The following is a 15,772-nucleotide window of genomic DNA, read 5'->3' on the forward strand; positions in this document are numbered from 1 at the left end:
CTTCATTTCAGATCAGTAAAGGTCAATTTCAAAGATTTTTTGTCCGATTTTGAGAGACTCTAGTCACGCTCATTCCGCTCGCCATTTCCGACTGCCCTGCCGCCAACTGAACATGTCAGGTCGGCCAAAATGAAGACCGACGGCCCCTAAGACGGACGACGGCACGGAACGCACGGAAAATACTCGAGTCACCGACTTGCCAGACTGTCCACACACACAGAGCTGCCAAACACCATTTCCATGTGACAGTAGGGAGTTTCAAAAGGATGCCTTCTCCCCCCCATCCTCCCCTCCCATGCCCCCCCTCCCCCCAGCCATAACCTACCTCAGGTTGTGCAGTGCAGCCAGTGCAAACACGCCGCTGAGCAGCAGCAGTGTGAGGATGTAGGGGTACAGCAGCAGGGTCCCAGCCAGGCGCTCCAGGGTGTCCAGGGGCAGCAGGCCAAAGGCCTCCTCACACAGATACAGATTGGCATCGAAATCCCTGCAGGAGGGGAGGAGAAATGAATGAAGTGAGAGAGAGTGGGGGAAGAGGTGATGAAAGGGAGGAAGAGAGCAAGAGAAAGGGAAAGATGGACACAGAAGAAATGGAAATGACACAGGGAGGAGAGAGCTAACTTAACTGTTAATTGAAACTGTCAATGCAATATGTTTTATTTTTTGTTTAGTCTCTCAGTCTTTGGTGGTTAACGTTCATTGCTGAGGTGATCATTTGTCTATCAATCAGTATATTCTGTTGATGAAGCTTATGTTTATGAAAGTTGTACTCATGCTAACTACCCAGGATGTTGTTCTCTAAATGTGGCCTAACTAGGGACTACTATCCCTGGCCATGGCACATATTATATAAACTGTGAACTGACGCTGATCTATCTTTTAACACAACCTGCACAAACCGTACAGCCTTCTTTTCCTTTCTAAAACAGCTATGTTGTTATAACATATTTGTTATAGTGTCTTTTTACATCATTTTTATTGTAATATATATCTACTCTGTATGGATGTTTTGACTGTAGCAGTACTTTGCTCTATTATTAATCCCCTTTTTAATGTTTATTGTTTAAATAATTGTTTATTGATATACACCAAGCAAGTGCTAACTTTGCTGGTCAATACATCCGATTCTGATTCTAACTAATACAACATTTTTTAGGCTAAAGTGATCATTTTAAAAGGTCCTATGACATGCTGCTTTTTGGATGCGTTTATATAGGCCTCAGTGGTCCCCTAATACTGTATCTGAAGTCTCTTTTATATAGACCTTAGTGGTCCCCTAATACTGTATCTGAAGTCTCTTTTATATAGACCTTAGTGGTCCCCTAATACTGTATCTGAAGTCTCTTTTATATAGACCTTAGTGGTCCCTTAATACTGTATCTGAAGTCTCTTTTATATAGACTTTAGTGGTCCCTTAATACTGTATCTGAAGTCTCTTTTATATAGACTTTAGTGGTCCCTTAATACTGTATCTGAAGTCTCTTTTATATAGACTTTAGTGGTCCCTTAATACTGTATCTGAAGTCTCTTTTATATAGACTTTAGTGGTCCCTTAATACTGTATCTGAAGTCTCTTTCCTGAAATTCAGCCTTGGTGCAGAATTACAGCCACTAGAGCCAGTCCCACAATGAGCTTTCCTAAGGATGTGCCATTTCTGTGTCTGTAGCTATTGAGGAGGAGAGAGGGGGGCAAGGTGGAGGGTGGGGGTGTGGCCTTGACCAACTACCACTTTGCTCATTTACAAGCCATGAGGTCTCTCTCTCTCTCATGGGTGGGCCAAATTCTCTGGGCGGGCAAAGCAGAGAAAGGGGAGGTAACCTTTCTCCTTATGACCTCATAAGGAGAAGATTCCAGATCGGCCCATCTGAGCTTTCATTTTCAAAGGCAGAGCAGGATACCCAGGGCTCGGTTTAAACCTATCACCATTTCTAGCCACTGGGGGACCATAGGCAGGCTGGGGGAATGCATATTACTGTTAAAAAAACTCATAAAGTGACATGTTCATGCCATGGGACCTTTAATAATGCAACTAATTTGGTTCTAAGAACACAGTGCACTTTTATTTTGAAATAAAAGGCAACATGAGCAGAGAGTCAGAACCAAGATCAGCACTGATATGTTGTGCAATATGGCACTTGCACTTACATATATGAAGTAGGTATTTAGGAAAGACCCTCAACATGCAACAAGATATAGTAACTAACTACAGTGTGTGCAGGGACTTCAAAATTGTACTTAAGTTAAGTACTTGAGTAAATGCACTGAATTACTTTTGACTATTGGTTCATATATGAAGTTACCCTAAAAGGTCTTGGTCAGGATCCAGCTAACTGCAGGTTTGGTCTGAGGATCTGTTGCTCTAACAACAACTCCAGATCATTTCTAGGTCAGCTTTGACGCGCTAAAAAATCCAAGCTTTGTGCAATCATTGAAACATTAAATCAAGATATAATAGGGCCTGGTTCTTCCAACTACTACATTAAAACTGCAATTAAAAACCACCAAGAGCTGAAGAGAGAGCTGCAAAAATGGACAATGTATGTGGATATTACATGTTTCTATCACAAATTACAAAACGTCTCCTTACGTAAAGGCCTTTTTCTGTCAGGTTGACAGAAAAAGCGATACAGCAAATGTTTTCAAAATAAACTGGATCTATTATCTCAATATGGCATGACTGTATAGTATAAACTTGTGTTGTTTTTTACAGTGGGCAGTACATTTTCCGCATTACATTGGCAATACTGAGAATTATTGAGATTAGAGGTGTTGAAATGAATCAAATAATGGATGCATCGAATCGTGGACATGGACGATGCTGCATCGATAATCGGCCGGCTCATAATTGATTATTTCTGTTTACAATTTAATGTAGGCCTAACAACATTTCTGTTTACATATTCTGTTATGTTTTGCACATTCAGGAAGTGCCATGTGCTCAGTGCTGTAGTTTTATGTATCCAATTTATGTAGTATTAGAGAACTGCAGAATGCTTGGTTTTTAAGCTTGAAAAGCTATGAATTAAATATCCTACATGGCTTTAATAGAAACATTTATTTGACGCATGGTGATGCATCGAGATATCAAATGGAAGACGTGATAATTGTAATCAAATTGAATCGGGAGATCGGTGAAGATTCACACCTCTAATAAAAAATCAAGGCATTCCAAAAAAAGAAGAAACGGTTAAAGAAAAGAAATGTCAGCCATCGGGAGAAACAAGAACAGACGGAGAGGAAGATAGAGTGGAGAGTAAGCAATGTGTTTGCCAGCCTCATGAATAATCGAAGGGCCAGTTGTGTGGCGTTGGGTTGCGAGCTGTGTTATCTGCCAACCTGGAGCAGCTATCTTCCACACACACACACACACCACACACACACACACACACACACACACACACACACACACACACACACACAGATATCATCTGATCGATGGGAGGCCTGATGGCGTTACCCCGACATCTATTATTCACACACACTGCACAGGTGCTAAAATACTGGTGCTCAGTGGGTAATACAGTCTGTGAGCATGTACCTGTGGCAAAATGTGGATTTATGAGAGAAAAGTGTGACACGCGTGAATCTATGCTTGTGTGTGTGTGTACGCTGCCACGAGTGTGAGTCCATACCTTGTCGGGCCCAAGGCAAACTTTGACTTGATGAATTTAAAGATGTGTTCGTCTGATCTGAGCTGTAGTGCTTTCTGCAAACACACACACACACACACACACACACACACACACACACACACACACACAGAGATAAGGTCATCTTGTCAAGGCTCAGATCAGCATGCCCAGATGTATAAATATGCAAATAAACCACTCTGAGATTATACGAGAGCTCACATCATACCTCCAGTATGAGTTTTAGATACATGCGGAGTAGAGGAGGGTAATAGTAGAGAAAGGTCGGAGAGTGTAACGGGGGAGGTGGGGGGAGGCGTTCCATTTGTACTCAGAAGACGGATTTTCCGAGGTAAACGTCGGAAACAGGTCTCCTGTCCTCGGATTTCTGAGCTTGGGAACTCGGACAACCATTGAATTCCCCAAGCTAAAAATCTGACCTGGCTGCCCCATGCATCAACAGCAGTGAAAGATGTAGTAATATACAGTTATAAGCACTTCTGTCTTATTTTTGTCTCACTAAACCAGTCGTACACCCATCAGTGGGCATGTTGTTACGCTGTTTGTATACACCAAAAAAACAGCGTAATGCGTTGTTATAAACTGATATTGCTAACAACGGCTAGCCTGGCTAGAGCTAATGAAAACAATAAAAATCCGACTTGTAAATGGAACGCATTCAACTCGGGTGTGACGTCATTCCCAGCTCCGGCTCCCGAGTTCCAAGGTAAATGGAAAGCACTATAATACAGGAAAGGGAGGAGCGGCGAAAGGAGCGGAGGGGGCGGGGGGTTGGGAGAGATGAGAGAATAAAAAAAGAGGAGGAGCACCTTGGCCAGGTAGTTGATGGTGACGGTGAGAAGGAGAACCAGGGCGCTGTGGAGAAGCAGTTTGCCCAGACGAACCAGCAGGCTTCCTGTCTTCAGACCAGACTGCATCAGCAGGCAGCAACACCAGATTAGTCAATACATATTTTATATCCTCAATGCAGTTTTACATTTAGACACACATATATATATATATATACATACACATGCATCTTCCTATTACTTATTACCTTGTATTAGGTAAATGCAGAGATGCTCACAATTCTCTGAGCTAGAGTCCAAGTCAAGTCAAGTCCAACTCCTAAAGTTGCTTGAATTTCGAGTTCCGAACGAGTCATTACGCACTTTTCACAAAATGTAATTTTCAGCTTTCAGTAACATAAATTTCAAATTAATAAACTCAATGATTTTAATTAGGTCCGTACTTTTAGTACTTTTGTTGTAAGGTCCAGAGTCAGAATTATTGAGTTGATCATATGAATGGGCTTGAGTTTGCCATTTTTGAGCAGACAGTACCTTTGAGGTTATTCTGGAGAATATTCTAAACAGAATTTGTCATTGTTTTGGATTGCTGCAATAATAATAAACATTTGCATAAAGTAAGCATATTTCTCCGCTCCCATGTTAATACGAACATTTTTTAAAGTACATTTAGAACTGATTAGAAATATTAAATTGCGATTAATGGCGAGTTAACTATATACAATAATTGATTTCATTCTTACATGGGTTTCTGTTTTTGCATCTGGAAAGCACTTTGGGCCTAATTTACTAACACTAGCGCAGTTTGCGCTGCGTCTGTTTATGCGAGTTCGGTAATAGCTAACTCTAATATTGCATGGCTGCTTGATCTGTAACGCTAAATGATGTTGTGTTCACTGACAAAGTGTGATTCTTATGTTAAAAACATTTTCAGCCTTGCCTATGTCTTGCTCAAATTACTGTTGCCATTTCACCAGCGGCATAAAGGTCTACGAGGAAACTCGATTGCGGCTGGTTTAGACCTGCTTTTAAGAGGCGGAGAATTTCCCCCGCAGAATAGAGACGCGCTATTATGGACAGTCTTTGTAAATACCACGGAATATATAATTAGGCGCACTTTGCGCTTATCCTCCCACCTTTTTGGGTGGAACTCCCACTTTTCCCACGACCCTCCCACGAACGCATATCGAAAGCATAACTTGTCTCTTCTCGCTCATGTGGCAGACAATCTGCAATTTTACCCAAGTGCGCCCTGTTTGTAAATAGCCCGCATCGGTTACGTCCGTCTTTGCGACCAATTAGCGCCTGGAAACAGACGCAAACGGCTTGATAAATCTAGCCCTTTGTGTCTAATCCGGAAAAGTGCTATATAAATCAAATTATTATTGTTGCTATTAATATTATTGTTCGTCTTGTTGAACTACAAAAACAATACTGTCCACTGTCTTGTGACAGAGGAATGCCACAGTTATTGGACAAATGATGTTTGGCCGAGTTCAAACGCCAGCTTGCACATCAAACAGACAGAAGCCAGCAACTTTCATTTTGGACATTAATGTTAATTAGCAACAGCTGATAGAATTTTTTTTTAATTCAATCGGTTGTGTGGAATAGAATCGTCGATACGCTGCAGTATTACGTACATACATTTCAATGTATGGCCTTGGGAGGATGTCAAGTCCTTCCAAGTCAAGTGTTAAAGTCCGAGGGGAAGTCCCGAGTTGCTGGTGTCCAAGTGGAGTTGCGTGTTGAGTTTAAAGTCATCAGATTCATAATTCAAGACTAGCTGGAATCCAAGTCAATCACCTCTAGTCCGCACCTCTAATTCATATAAGAATGGGTCAAACATGCTTGCGTAATGAAACATTTCACAATAAGAGCATGCGTTACTGTATACACATATTTAAAGCCAGATGTGAAATCTTTCTCTCCCATTTGTGATTCTCAACCTTCCTCCATCTGACTCTCCATTCCACGTTAAATGTTTCTGTAATTGTTACTGTGATAGGATCTGATTTAACCAAATTAAATTTAGACCTGACAGGAAAATGTGTCTACAGCATACATATTAGAATTATCTTCTGCAAAAAAAATTAATAATGCAGACAGCAGCACAGGCTTCTTCACACCATGCAGGTTAATCTTTCATCTGTTTTTTTTTTTTTTTTAAACAAGCTACCACAACTGTCTGGATATTCCTCTGTGAGACTTTGATACACTAACAGTGTTATATTGATTCTCTATGTTCCCAAATCCTGCCTCTTCTGATTTCAAACTCTCAAATGTTTTACTCTGTATCCATCTAACACACACACACACACACACACACACACACACAAAACACACACACACTAACCTGGCAGTGTTTGATGAAGAGTGCGGCTACGATGAAGCTCAGAACCAGCGATCCCAGTATCATGGAGTTACAGAACTGGAGGAGCCACACACTCAGCAGACTGCTCACTTGAACAAGGTACAAAGTGGTCACCTAGAGAAACACACACATCGTGCTGTGAAACAATTAGAGCAGGGGTCGGCAAACGTTTTGATATGAAGTGCCTTTTTTATATATATATATATATATATATATACATACACACACACACACACACACATATATATATACACACACACATACATACATACATACATATACATACATATACATATATACATATATACATATATATACATATATACATATATATATATATATATATATATATATATATATATATATATATATATATATATATATATATATATATATATATATATATATATATATATATATATATATATATATATATATATATATATATATATATATATATATATATATATATATATATATATATATATATATATATATATATATATATATATGGAGCTAAATCGGGGCCAAATGTTTTGTTCATTCGAAAAAAAATATATATAGTTGAAAAAATAAAGCTTGAAATTGAAAATTTAAGTTTTGGTCAAAACTTTGAAAAAATAAAACCATGTATTTGAACTAAAAATAAGTGTACCAATTTTTCTTTCAGTTTGAATAAAATATAGATTCAATTCTGGAATTATTTTGAATAAATTATAAATTTTCATTTTCACTTTTATATTTGTTTTCAGTTCCACATTTCATGTTTTCAGATTCAAAAGTAATTTTTTACGGCTTCAAATCTTTTTTTTTTACGACTTCAAATCTTTTTTTTTTTCGGTTTCAGATCTGTTTTTCACTTTCAGATATTTTTTTTTCGGTTTGAGACTTTTGGCCCTGATTTGGCGTGGGGGCGTGGCTTCAACTCAGAGGGGCGTGGCATTATATGACAGCCTATCAAAGAAGGCAGAAGACCCCTCTTTCATGTTGACTTCAGGAAATGGTGTTACTGTGAGAACTATGACTGAATGCTTTCTATCCACTATATACATGTGATTTTTACTTAAACTGATGCCAGTGACAAAGTTCCATTTAAAAATGTTTTGGACAACAAATGGTACCAATTACATTATAAGAGCAATAAACTGTGCCAGATGTGCAGTTCAGCAGGAACAATGACTTCTCCCACTTCCATGTATGACTTATAGCACCACAGTATTCACTGGCACCAGCCCACAGGTAGGACATGTGAAAGATATTAGCATTTTTGAATAGATACTATACGTTATCCCCTCAGTGGCATTTTTTTTTGTGATTAACACATAAAAAGGAAAATAGGTGGACAGCTGGACAAAGCTGGCAATCAAGCATCGCTAGCACTAAAGTTAGCATTAATACGTTAGCTTCACACTAGCTGGTGTTTTTACACTAATTTCAGTGTCCAGCTCAAGTTTTTTTACTTTAACGTGTATTGGTCTTTGTTAACCTCGGTTTGTCAGAATGACCATAACTTGACACTGGCTGCAGTGAAGAAGGTCTCCTTTTATAGAGTAGACAAATATGACTTTACATTAATGCTCTGACCTGATAAATTACGTTTTACACTATAACGTTACATGTAACAGCATGACAGTTATGCCTTACAAAATATGCCAAGTGGGCAAACTTTGAAGGCTTCTACCACATAACTTAAGTATCAGAATACACTAACTTGTCTTTTGTATTTGTATGTCTTACTGTCTGTTTTCTGGACGGTGTGTGTCCGTAATAAAAGCTTTGATTGATTGATTGATTAACAAAGCGGACCAGGACAAGTTATGTTGTTTAAACTAACCATGAAAAGGTAACACTAGCAATGTTAGTTATCTATAATGTTTTACATTTATAAGGCTGTACGGCTGCGGGCAGCCACTGTCGAGTTATGGTCATTCTGACAAACAGAGGTTAACAAAGACCACTACACGTTAAAGTAAAAAACTTGAGCTGGACACAAATTGGTGTAAAAACACCAGCTAGTGTGAAGCTAACGTTAGTTAATGCTAACTTTTGTGCTAGCGATGCTTCATTTCCAGCTGTCCACCTATTTTCCCTTTATGTGTTAATGACAAAAAAAAATGCCACTGCGGGATAATGTCCCAAAGTATCTATTCAAAAAGGCTAATATCTTTCACATGTCTTACCTGTGGGCTGCGTGCCGGCAGGTTGCCTTGGCGGAGCGGACGCTATGCTGACTGCCGAGTGAATACTGTGGTGCTACATTCAATGTCATACATGGAAGTGGGAGAAGTCATTGTTCCTGCCGAACTGCACAATCAGTTTATTGCTCTTATAGTGTAATTGGTACCATGTGTTGTCCAATAAAATTTTTAAATGGAACTTTGTCACTTGCATCAGTTTATTAAGTAAACATCACATGTATATAGTGGATAGAAAGCATTCAGTCATAGTTCTCACAGTAACACCATTTCCTGAAGTCAACATGACAGAGGAGTCTTCTGCCTGCGTTGTTAGGCTGTCACTCATAATACCACGCCCCTCTGAGTTGAAGCCACGCCCCCACGCAAAATCAGGGCCAAAAGTCTGAAACCGAAAAAAAATTATCTGAAAGTGAAAAACAGATCTGAAAACAAAAAAAAAAGATTTGAAACCGAAAAAAAAAGATTTGAAGGTGTAAAAAAAATAAGTTTTGAATCTGAAAACATGAAATGTGGAACTGAAAACAAATATTAAAGTGAAAAATGAAAATTTATAATTTATTCAAAATAATTCCAGAATTTAATCTATATTTTATTCAAACTGAAAGAAAAATTGGTACACTTATTTTAAGTTTGAATACATGGTTTTATTTTTTCCAAGTTTTGACCAAAACTTAAATTTTCAATTTCAAGCTTTATTTTTTCAACTATATATATTTTTTTCAAATGAACAAAACATTTGGCCCTGATTTAGCTCCATATACATATATATATATACATACACATATATATACATATACATACATATATATATACATACATATATATATACATATACATACACATATATATACATATACATACACATACACACACACACACATATATATATATATATATATATATATATATATATATATATATATATATATATATATATATATATATATATATATATATATATATATATATGACATTATCTTCTGCTGTCCCTAGAAGTAGTGAATTTACAGCTCAAAGCAACTTAATACAATATATTCTCTGGCCTTTTGTTTGATATCTAGTGACGGCAAAAATGCCTTTTTATTGAGTTTTCTCTTAGCGAAATGCTCGGAGTGAATTTAAGATGAGCTTTTAATGCGAAGGGTAGACATGAAAGAGCCACGATTATGGCAGCGGGTTTTTTTTTTTCTCAAAAAAATATCCATTATCCAATGCTGTCCAAACTGTTCCAAATCCTAAACATCCAGGTTCCTTGGGTACCCAGGACCAAGTGTGAAGGAGATTTGGATGAACGGTTCAGGAGATGTTTCACACACACACACACACACACACACACACACACACACACACACACACACACACACACACACACACACACACACACACACACACACACACACACACACACACACACACACACACACACACAGAGATTCCCCGATTTATAGTTAGATTACTTGTTTTGGGCGCCATTTTGGAGTCTTATCCCGTTCTGACAATATATACATGGAACTGACCTTTAATGTGTCTGCTCCATCTCGGAGACGTACCTGTGTAGTTGTTAAGAAGTCGACACAGTCCAGGGCGTATATGATGAGAGCCTGAACGAGCAGGATGAACTGGTTGAACTGCCACGTCAGACAGAAACACAAAGTTGTCATGTACATCAACCACACCATCACCTTCTGAGGATGGAATCACACACACACACACAGACACACACACACACAGACACACAGGTTAGATTAATGGCATATATACTACTTCCTACTGTGCTACTAGACAGAAGATTATTGAGCAGATAATGTGTCAAAGGCTGTCGAGGCTAATCAATTTGATCAATAGCTGTGATTTAGAGTGTGTGTGTGTGTGTGTGTGTGTGTGTGGGTGTGTGTGTGTATACCTGCTGTAAGGCGGTGAGCTGAGGCCGGAGGTAACAGGTGACAGCGGTGACCTGCAGCGCTAAGAAGGGCAGAGACCAGTTCTCTCTGAGGGAGATGGTGAACTCCACACGAGTGGTATCCACCCTGGAAGGAGGTAGAGAGGGAGCAAAAGAGGAGTGGAGAGATGGTGGACATCAATAAAAAAAATAAATAAATGAAAGTCGCAACCAAGGAAATAGGCCATGTCTTCATTTCAGATCAACAAAGGTCAGTTTAAAAGATTTTCGTCAGATTTTGAGAGACTCTAGTTAGGCTCATCCCGCTCCCCGTTTCCGGGTTAGTGCTCCACCAATCAGATGGGTCATTTGAGTCCGACTGCCGGCAGAGCCCGCCCCGCTGATTATATATGTAAAATCGGCAAAAACAGAACACACCGAACAGACTCGAGTCACTGTCCGACCAATGGCTCGATGTGTCTTGAGCTTTACTCTGTTTACGGTCTGTTTTTGATTTCACTTTGAGATTATTATCAGCTCTTTACTTATTTATGTTTTTACATTGTGTTCTCATATTATTTTACTTCTTAATATTTAACATGACTTCCAGCACTTATCTCTTTTTAAAACCAGACTCTGTCTGTCTGTGTGTGTGTGTGTGTGTGTGTGTGTGTGTGTGTGTGTGTGTGTGTGTGTGTGTGTGTGTGTGTGTGTGTGTGTGTGTGTGTGTGTGTGCCCGCTATTAGATTAGGTTTGGGGGAGGAATTAGGGAATGAGCTGTACTTTTTTCATAGTATTTTCTCTGTGATATGCAGACACTACAAAATAAAATAATAAAAATATGTGAAGGACAACATGTCTGACAACGCATATCACATGACTGCATACACTGGGGTAAACAGGAAGCAGATTGTTTGACGTTTCTCAGCGGTTTAAAATCATGCATCAGCTGTAAAATACCGAAAATAGCAATACAATAGTGGTGAAGAGTAAGGGGATTTTTTTGGCTTGGACCACGATGAGGTGAACGGTTACTGAGCGGTGTGTAGTGTAGTGTATAGTAGTGGAAATGTACAGTGCTGCTCATGAGTATAGGAACCCCTGCTAAAGTTGACTAAAAAGAGGAATAAAAAAATCATCTTTTGGAAATTGATCTTAATGCCTTAATTAAAAAGATTAGGAAAAATCTGACCTTTAAGGACACCAATTTTCTTTGTGAATGAATAATGTATCGAAAATGAATAAAGGGTCTTCCTTAAAATACAGGGGGCATAAGGAGAGACACCCCTATGTTAAATTCCCATAGAGGCAGGCAGATTTAGATTTTTAAAGGCCAGTTATTTCATGGATTCGGATACTATGCATTCTGATAAAGTTCCCTTGGCCTTTGGAATTAAAATAGCCCCCCAACATCATCAAATACCCTTCCCCATACCTAGAGATTGGCATGGTTTTATTTCAGTTAGCCTAATACCTGGTTTGATTTGCATTGAGAGATGATCTTATGGAAAGTAACCAATGCCAATCTGTAGGTATGGTGAAGGGTATGTGATAATGTGGGGCTATTTTAATTCCAAAGGATGCATAGTATCCTGGATCCATTAAATAACTGGCCTTTAAAAATCTAAATCTGCCCGCCTATATGGGAATTTAACATAGGGGTGTCTATACTTATGCCCCCTGTATTTTAAGAAAGAACATGTATTTATTTTCGATAAATTATTCATTCACAAAACAAATTGGTGTTCTCAAAGGTCGGATTTTTCAATGAAGGCATTAAGATCAATTTCTCAAAAGATTATCTTTTTATTCCTCTTTTTATTCAACTTTAGCAGGGGCTCCTATACTCATGAGCAGCACTGTAGCTCTCGACGTGCTGTCTGGTCACACAGGGGTGGTGGTGTCAAACCTATTGAAGAATGGGTTCAGCTCAGAAGAAATTCGGGGTCCCCCTGCAATGCAGAGACATCCCATCCAACACCTCCTTTGTACTGTTCTGTCCCATTTTGACCTCAATCATCTCCCTGAAGTTTTTTTTTGACCTCTCTCAGTTTCCCCTTCAACTCCTAGTAGTATATTGCAATATACTGTACAAGGTGTGTGAACTTTCAAGTGAAATACTAAAATGCTTCAAACTCTGCTCTGTTTCCTTTTTGATCATGGCAGCTTTTAGGGAAATATGCTTATTCCTTTTTATTTTTCTTTGGCTTGGTGATAGCACTTTCATGTCTGTTAGAATGAAAACAGGGGCAAACAGCTAGCCCGGCTCTGTCCAAAGATAAAATGGAAAAAAAATCCAACTGCCAACAACTTCTAAATTTGACTAATTATCACGTCATCTCATCTGATTCAGTAGACACACAAAAATTAGATAGCCACGGTTCAATACAATCACGGTTCTGACTCTTTGTAAACCCCATGCTCTTCAGCTTCTCTTAAAGAGAGAATGCTTTCCTCCTAAAGGGCAAGTACACAATTTTTCCTCCTACACAGTCCGTAGGCATTAAACAATATCATGTTTTTAACCTCGTCAAAACCCGGCACAGCGCAGCGCAAAGCCTGAAGCAAGTGTCTTTGCTAGTTTAAGACCGACACAGTTGTCAATTTCCCGTCCATCGCCCACGTTGTTTAAATATCAAATGCACCTGCGCCCATCTTTGCACCCTTACAGGGAGGTGTGTTTAGGTGCATTCTGGGAGTATTGCTATCAGGCAGCGGGAAGTGATCGCGCCATTGACCAACAAAAACCTGGTCTAAAGTCAATAACGCAGCATTTCGTTGTTATTTTAACAGCAAATTAGTAAAATGCTCCTAGGCTTGTGCACAGCGCGCACACCCTATGCTTGTTACACACACACAGGGACGCACAGCAGCACACAAACATGCAAAAGATTACAAATAAAAATATTACGGTGCAAATCCACCATCATAACAGCAATGCGCCAAGGTCCAAACACGCCTGTCTTTTAAAGGGAATGGGAGATGACACTCTGATTGGTTTATTACATGTTATGCCCAAAACACACCTCTGAATTAATGTAGTCACTCAGTACAACCCTTTTTAACCATGCGCCCAGCGCACGGACCCTTTTTTCCACCGTCAAACTAGCAAAAGTGGATTTGGACACGCCCTAAACGCACCTGCACCAGGCGCTTCACGCAGTGCTGTAAATGTTGAACCCTCAGAATGAACTGCCAGGAACACGTCCATCTTCATTTTGCAACGTTTAATTGAAGAGATAGCCACGGTTCAATACAAGCATGGTTCTGTCTCTTTGTAAACCCCATGCTCTTCAGCTTCTCTTAAAGAGAGAGTGCTTCCTGTTTAAAGGGCAAGTACAACATGTTTCCCCCTACACAGTCTGTAGGCATTAAACAATATGTTTTTAACCTTGTCAAAGAGATTATGAATTAACAAAAGTACATAAAGCAACTTATTTTAAAGGCCCAGTGTGTAACGTGTTTAGTTGTTCATTATCAAAATCTGTGTTGCCCATTCACAAACTTGTCCTTTTTCATGAATATTTACCACCACCATCAATCAAGTATTCCTTTTGGCTTGAAATTTTACATTTGCGTTTGCATGAACTGGGGTAGACGCTCCATATTAATGCTCCATCTTGAAATACGTTAGCCGGTAAGGGACATACAGGACATGCTACTCCGCCTTTCATGTTTTCGCTGTCACATGATAAACTCACAGCTGCTGCTAACGCTGCTAATGGGTATCGTCGCTTCCCAGCCCCGGCAAGTTTGGAGAAGGAAACATGGAGGACCACACGTATTCAAAATCCAAATTTCTTCTTCGCCCAGGAAAAGGATACTACTTTACGTACTTTGAACTGTGTGGCGCGAGAGAGTTGATTGCGATATATGATCGCAACGCTAGATGGGAGAAATTCCCACACATTGGACCTTTAAGTGAGCGATACTGATATGATGAAATTGACTAGAAAAAAAATAGTTTCCAGTGCGCTACATAAACATGTTTAATTTAATTGTTTAATTGGATTTCACATACGGGAATGTTACTGTTATAAAGTTACAAAATAAAGAAACTTGTTGCAGATAGTCTTGTTTCTGTCACTGGCAATCACACTACAAGAGTGACACAATGCTACAGACAGGCCACACATTTCACACATGTACAATAGATCAAGTCTTTGGCCTGTTCAAAAACAACAGACTGAAACATTTACCGCACTCTTACGTCACAAATAAAAGCTTGAATAGGAGTGGTTACAATGTATTTTATTTTCCTCTCAACCATGAACATTCACACCTGGCATAAATTAACTAGGATCTTTAAAAACGGCCTCATTCGCAACATTTTGCTGCTGAAGTGGATCATTAAACTGATGATTCTCCTTCACAACTGGTGATTCTACAGTGTTTGACCTTATCAGCACTGCTGTCTTAATGAGGACCACGTGCATGCTTTATGTGACTGCTCTTCTATACATAAACTTGAAAAGTGATATAGAAAGACATCATTGTGTTAAAAGCTTATGACAGTAACTTTAGAACTGCTTAACGTGACCAGAGATGTATACCATGGGAAGAAAAAGGAATCACAGCTTAGTGTGCCAGGAAAAAAGGAGAGCCGTAATCGGGCCTTAAAAGTTAGGCAAAGCTGCCTGGAAGACGACGTTGGGGGCAAATATCTTGAGCTCTAAGCTGGAGTTTATTTTATTTTTTTCTCCCAGAATCAGAGACCAAAATATGATTTGGGGACACGTGAATTTCACACATGCTGCATGAAAAGGGATTACTATGGGTAAGAAATCAAAACAGATTTCCCGATGGAAGTAAATAAGATAATCCAATTAATAATTAAAACATACATGGAAATAAATAATCCACGCATAATATCAAGGGTTGATTA

At 39.0% G+C, this 15,772-nt stretch overlaps 1 protein-coding gene across 4 annotated transcripts in view; it reads right to left on the bottom strand.

Moving 5' to 3' along the window:
* The window catches only part of dpy19l3 (dpy-19 like C-mannosyltransferase 3), a 72,710-nt gene that overhangs the window by 38,919 nt on the left and 18,019 nt on the right, over positions 1-15,772 (bottom strand). For all 4 annotated transcript variants that reach the window (XM_028579680.1, XM_028579670.1, XM_028579698.1 and 1 more), the window contains 6 exons: positions 10,912-11,035; positions 10,559-10,693; positions 6,793-6,924; positions 4,458-4,559; positions 3,631-3,704; positions 326-484 (listed from right to left, as the gene is read on the bottom strand). In XM_028579680.1, coding sequence (XP_028435481.1) covers positions 326-484; positions 3,631-3,704; positions 4,458-4,559; positions 6,793-6,924; positions 10,559-10,693; positions 10,912-11,035 — 726 coding nt within the window. The remainder of the gene's footprint in view (positions 1-325; positions 485-3,630; positions 3,705-4,457; positions 4,560-6,792; positions 6,925-10,558; positions 10,694-10,911; positions 11,036-15,772) is intronic.

Source organism: Perca flavescens, chromosome 1 (genome assembly GCF_004354835.1).
Source record: "Perca flavescens isolate YP-PL-M2 chromosome 1, PFLA_1.0, whole genome shotgun sequence".
Lineage (NCBI taxonomy): Eukaryota > Metazoa > Chordata > Actinopteri > Perciformes > Percidae > Perca > Perca flavescens.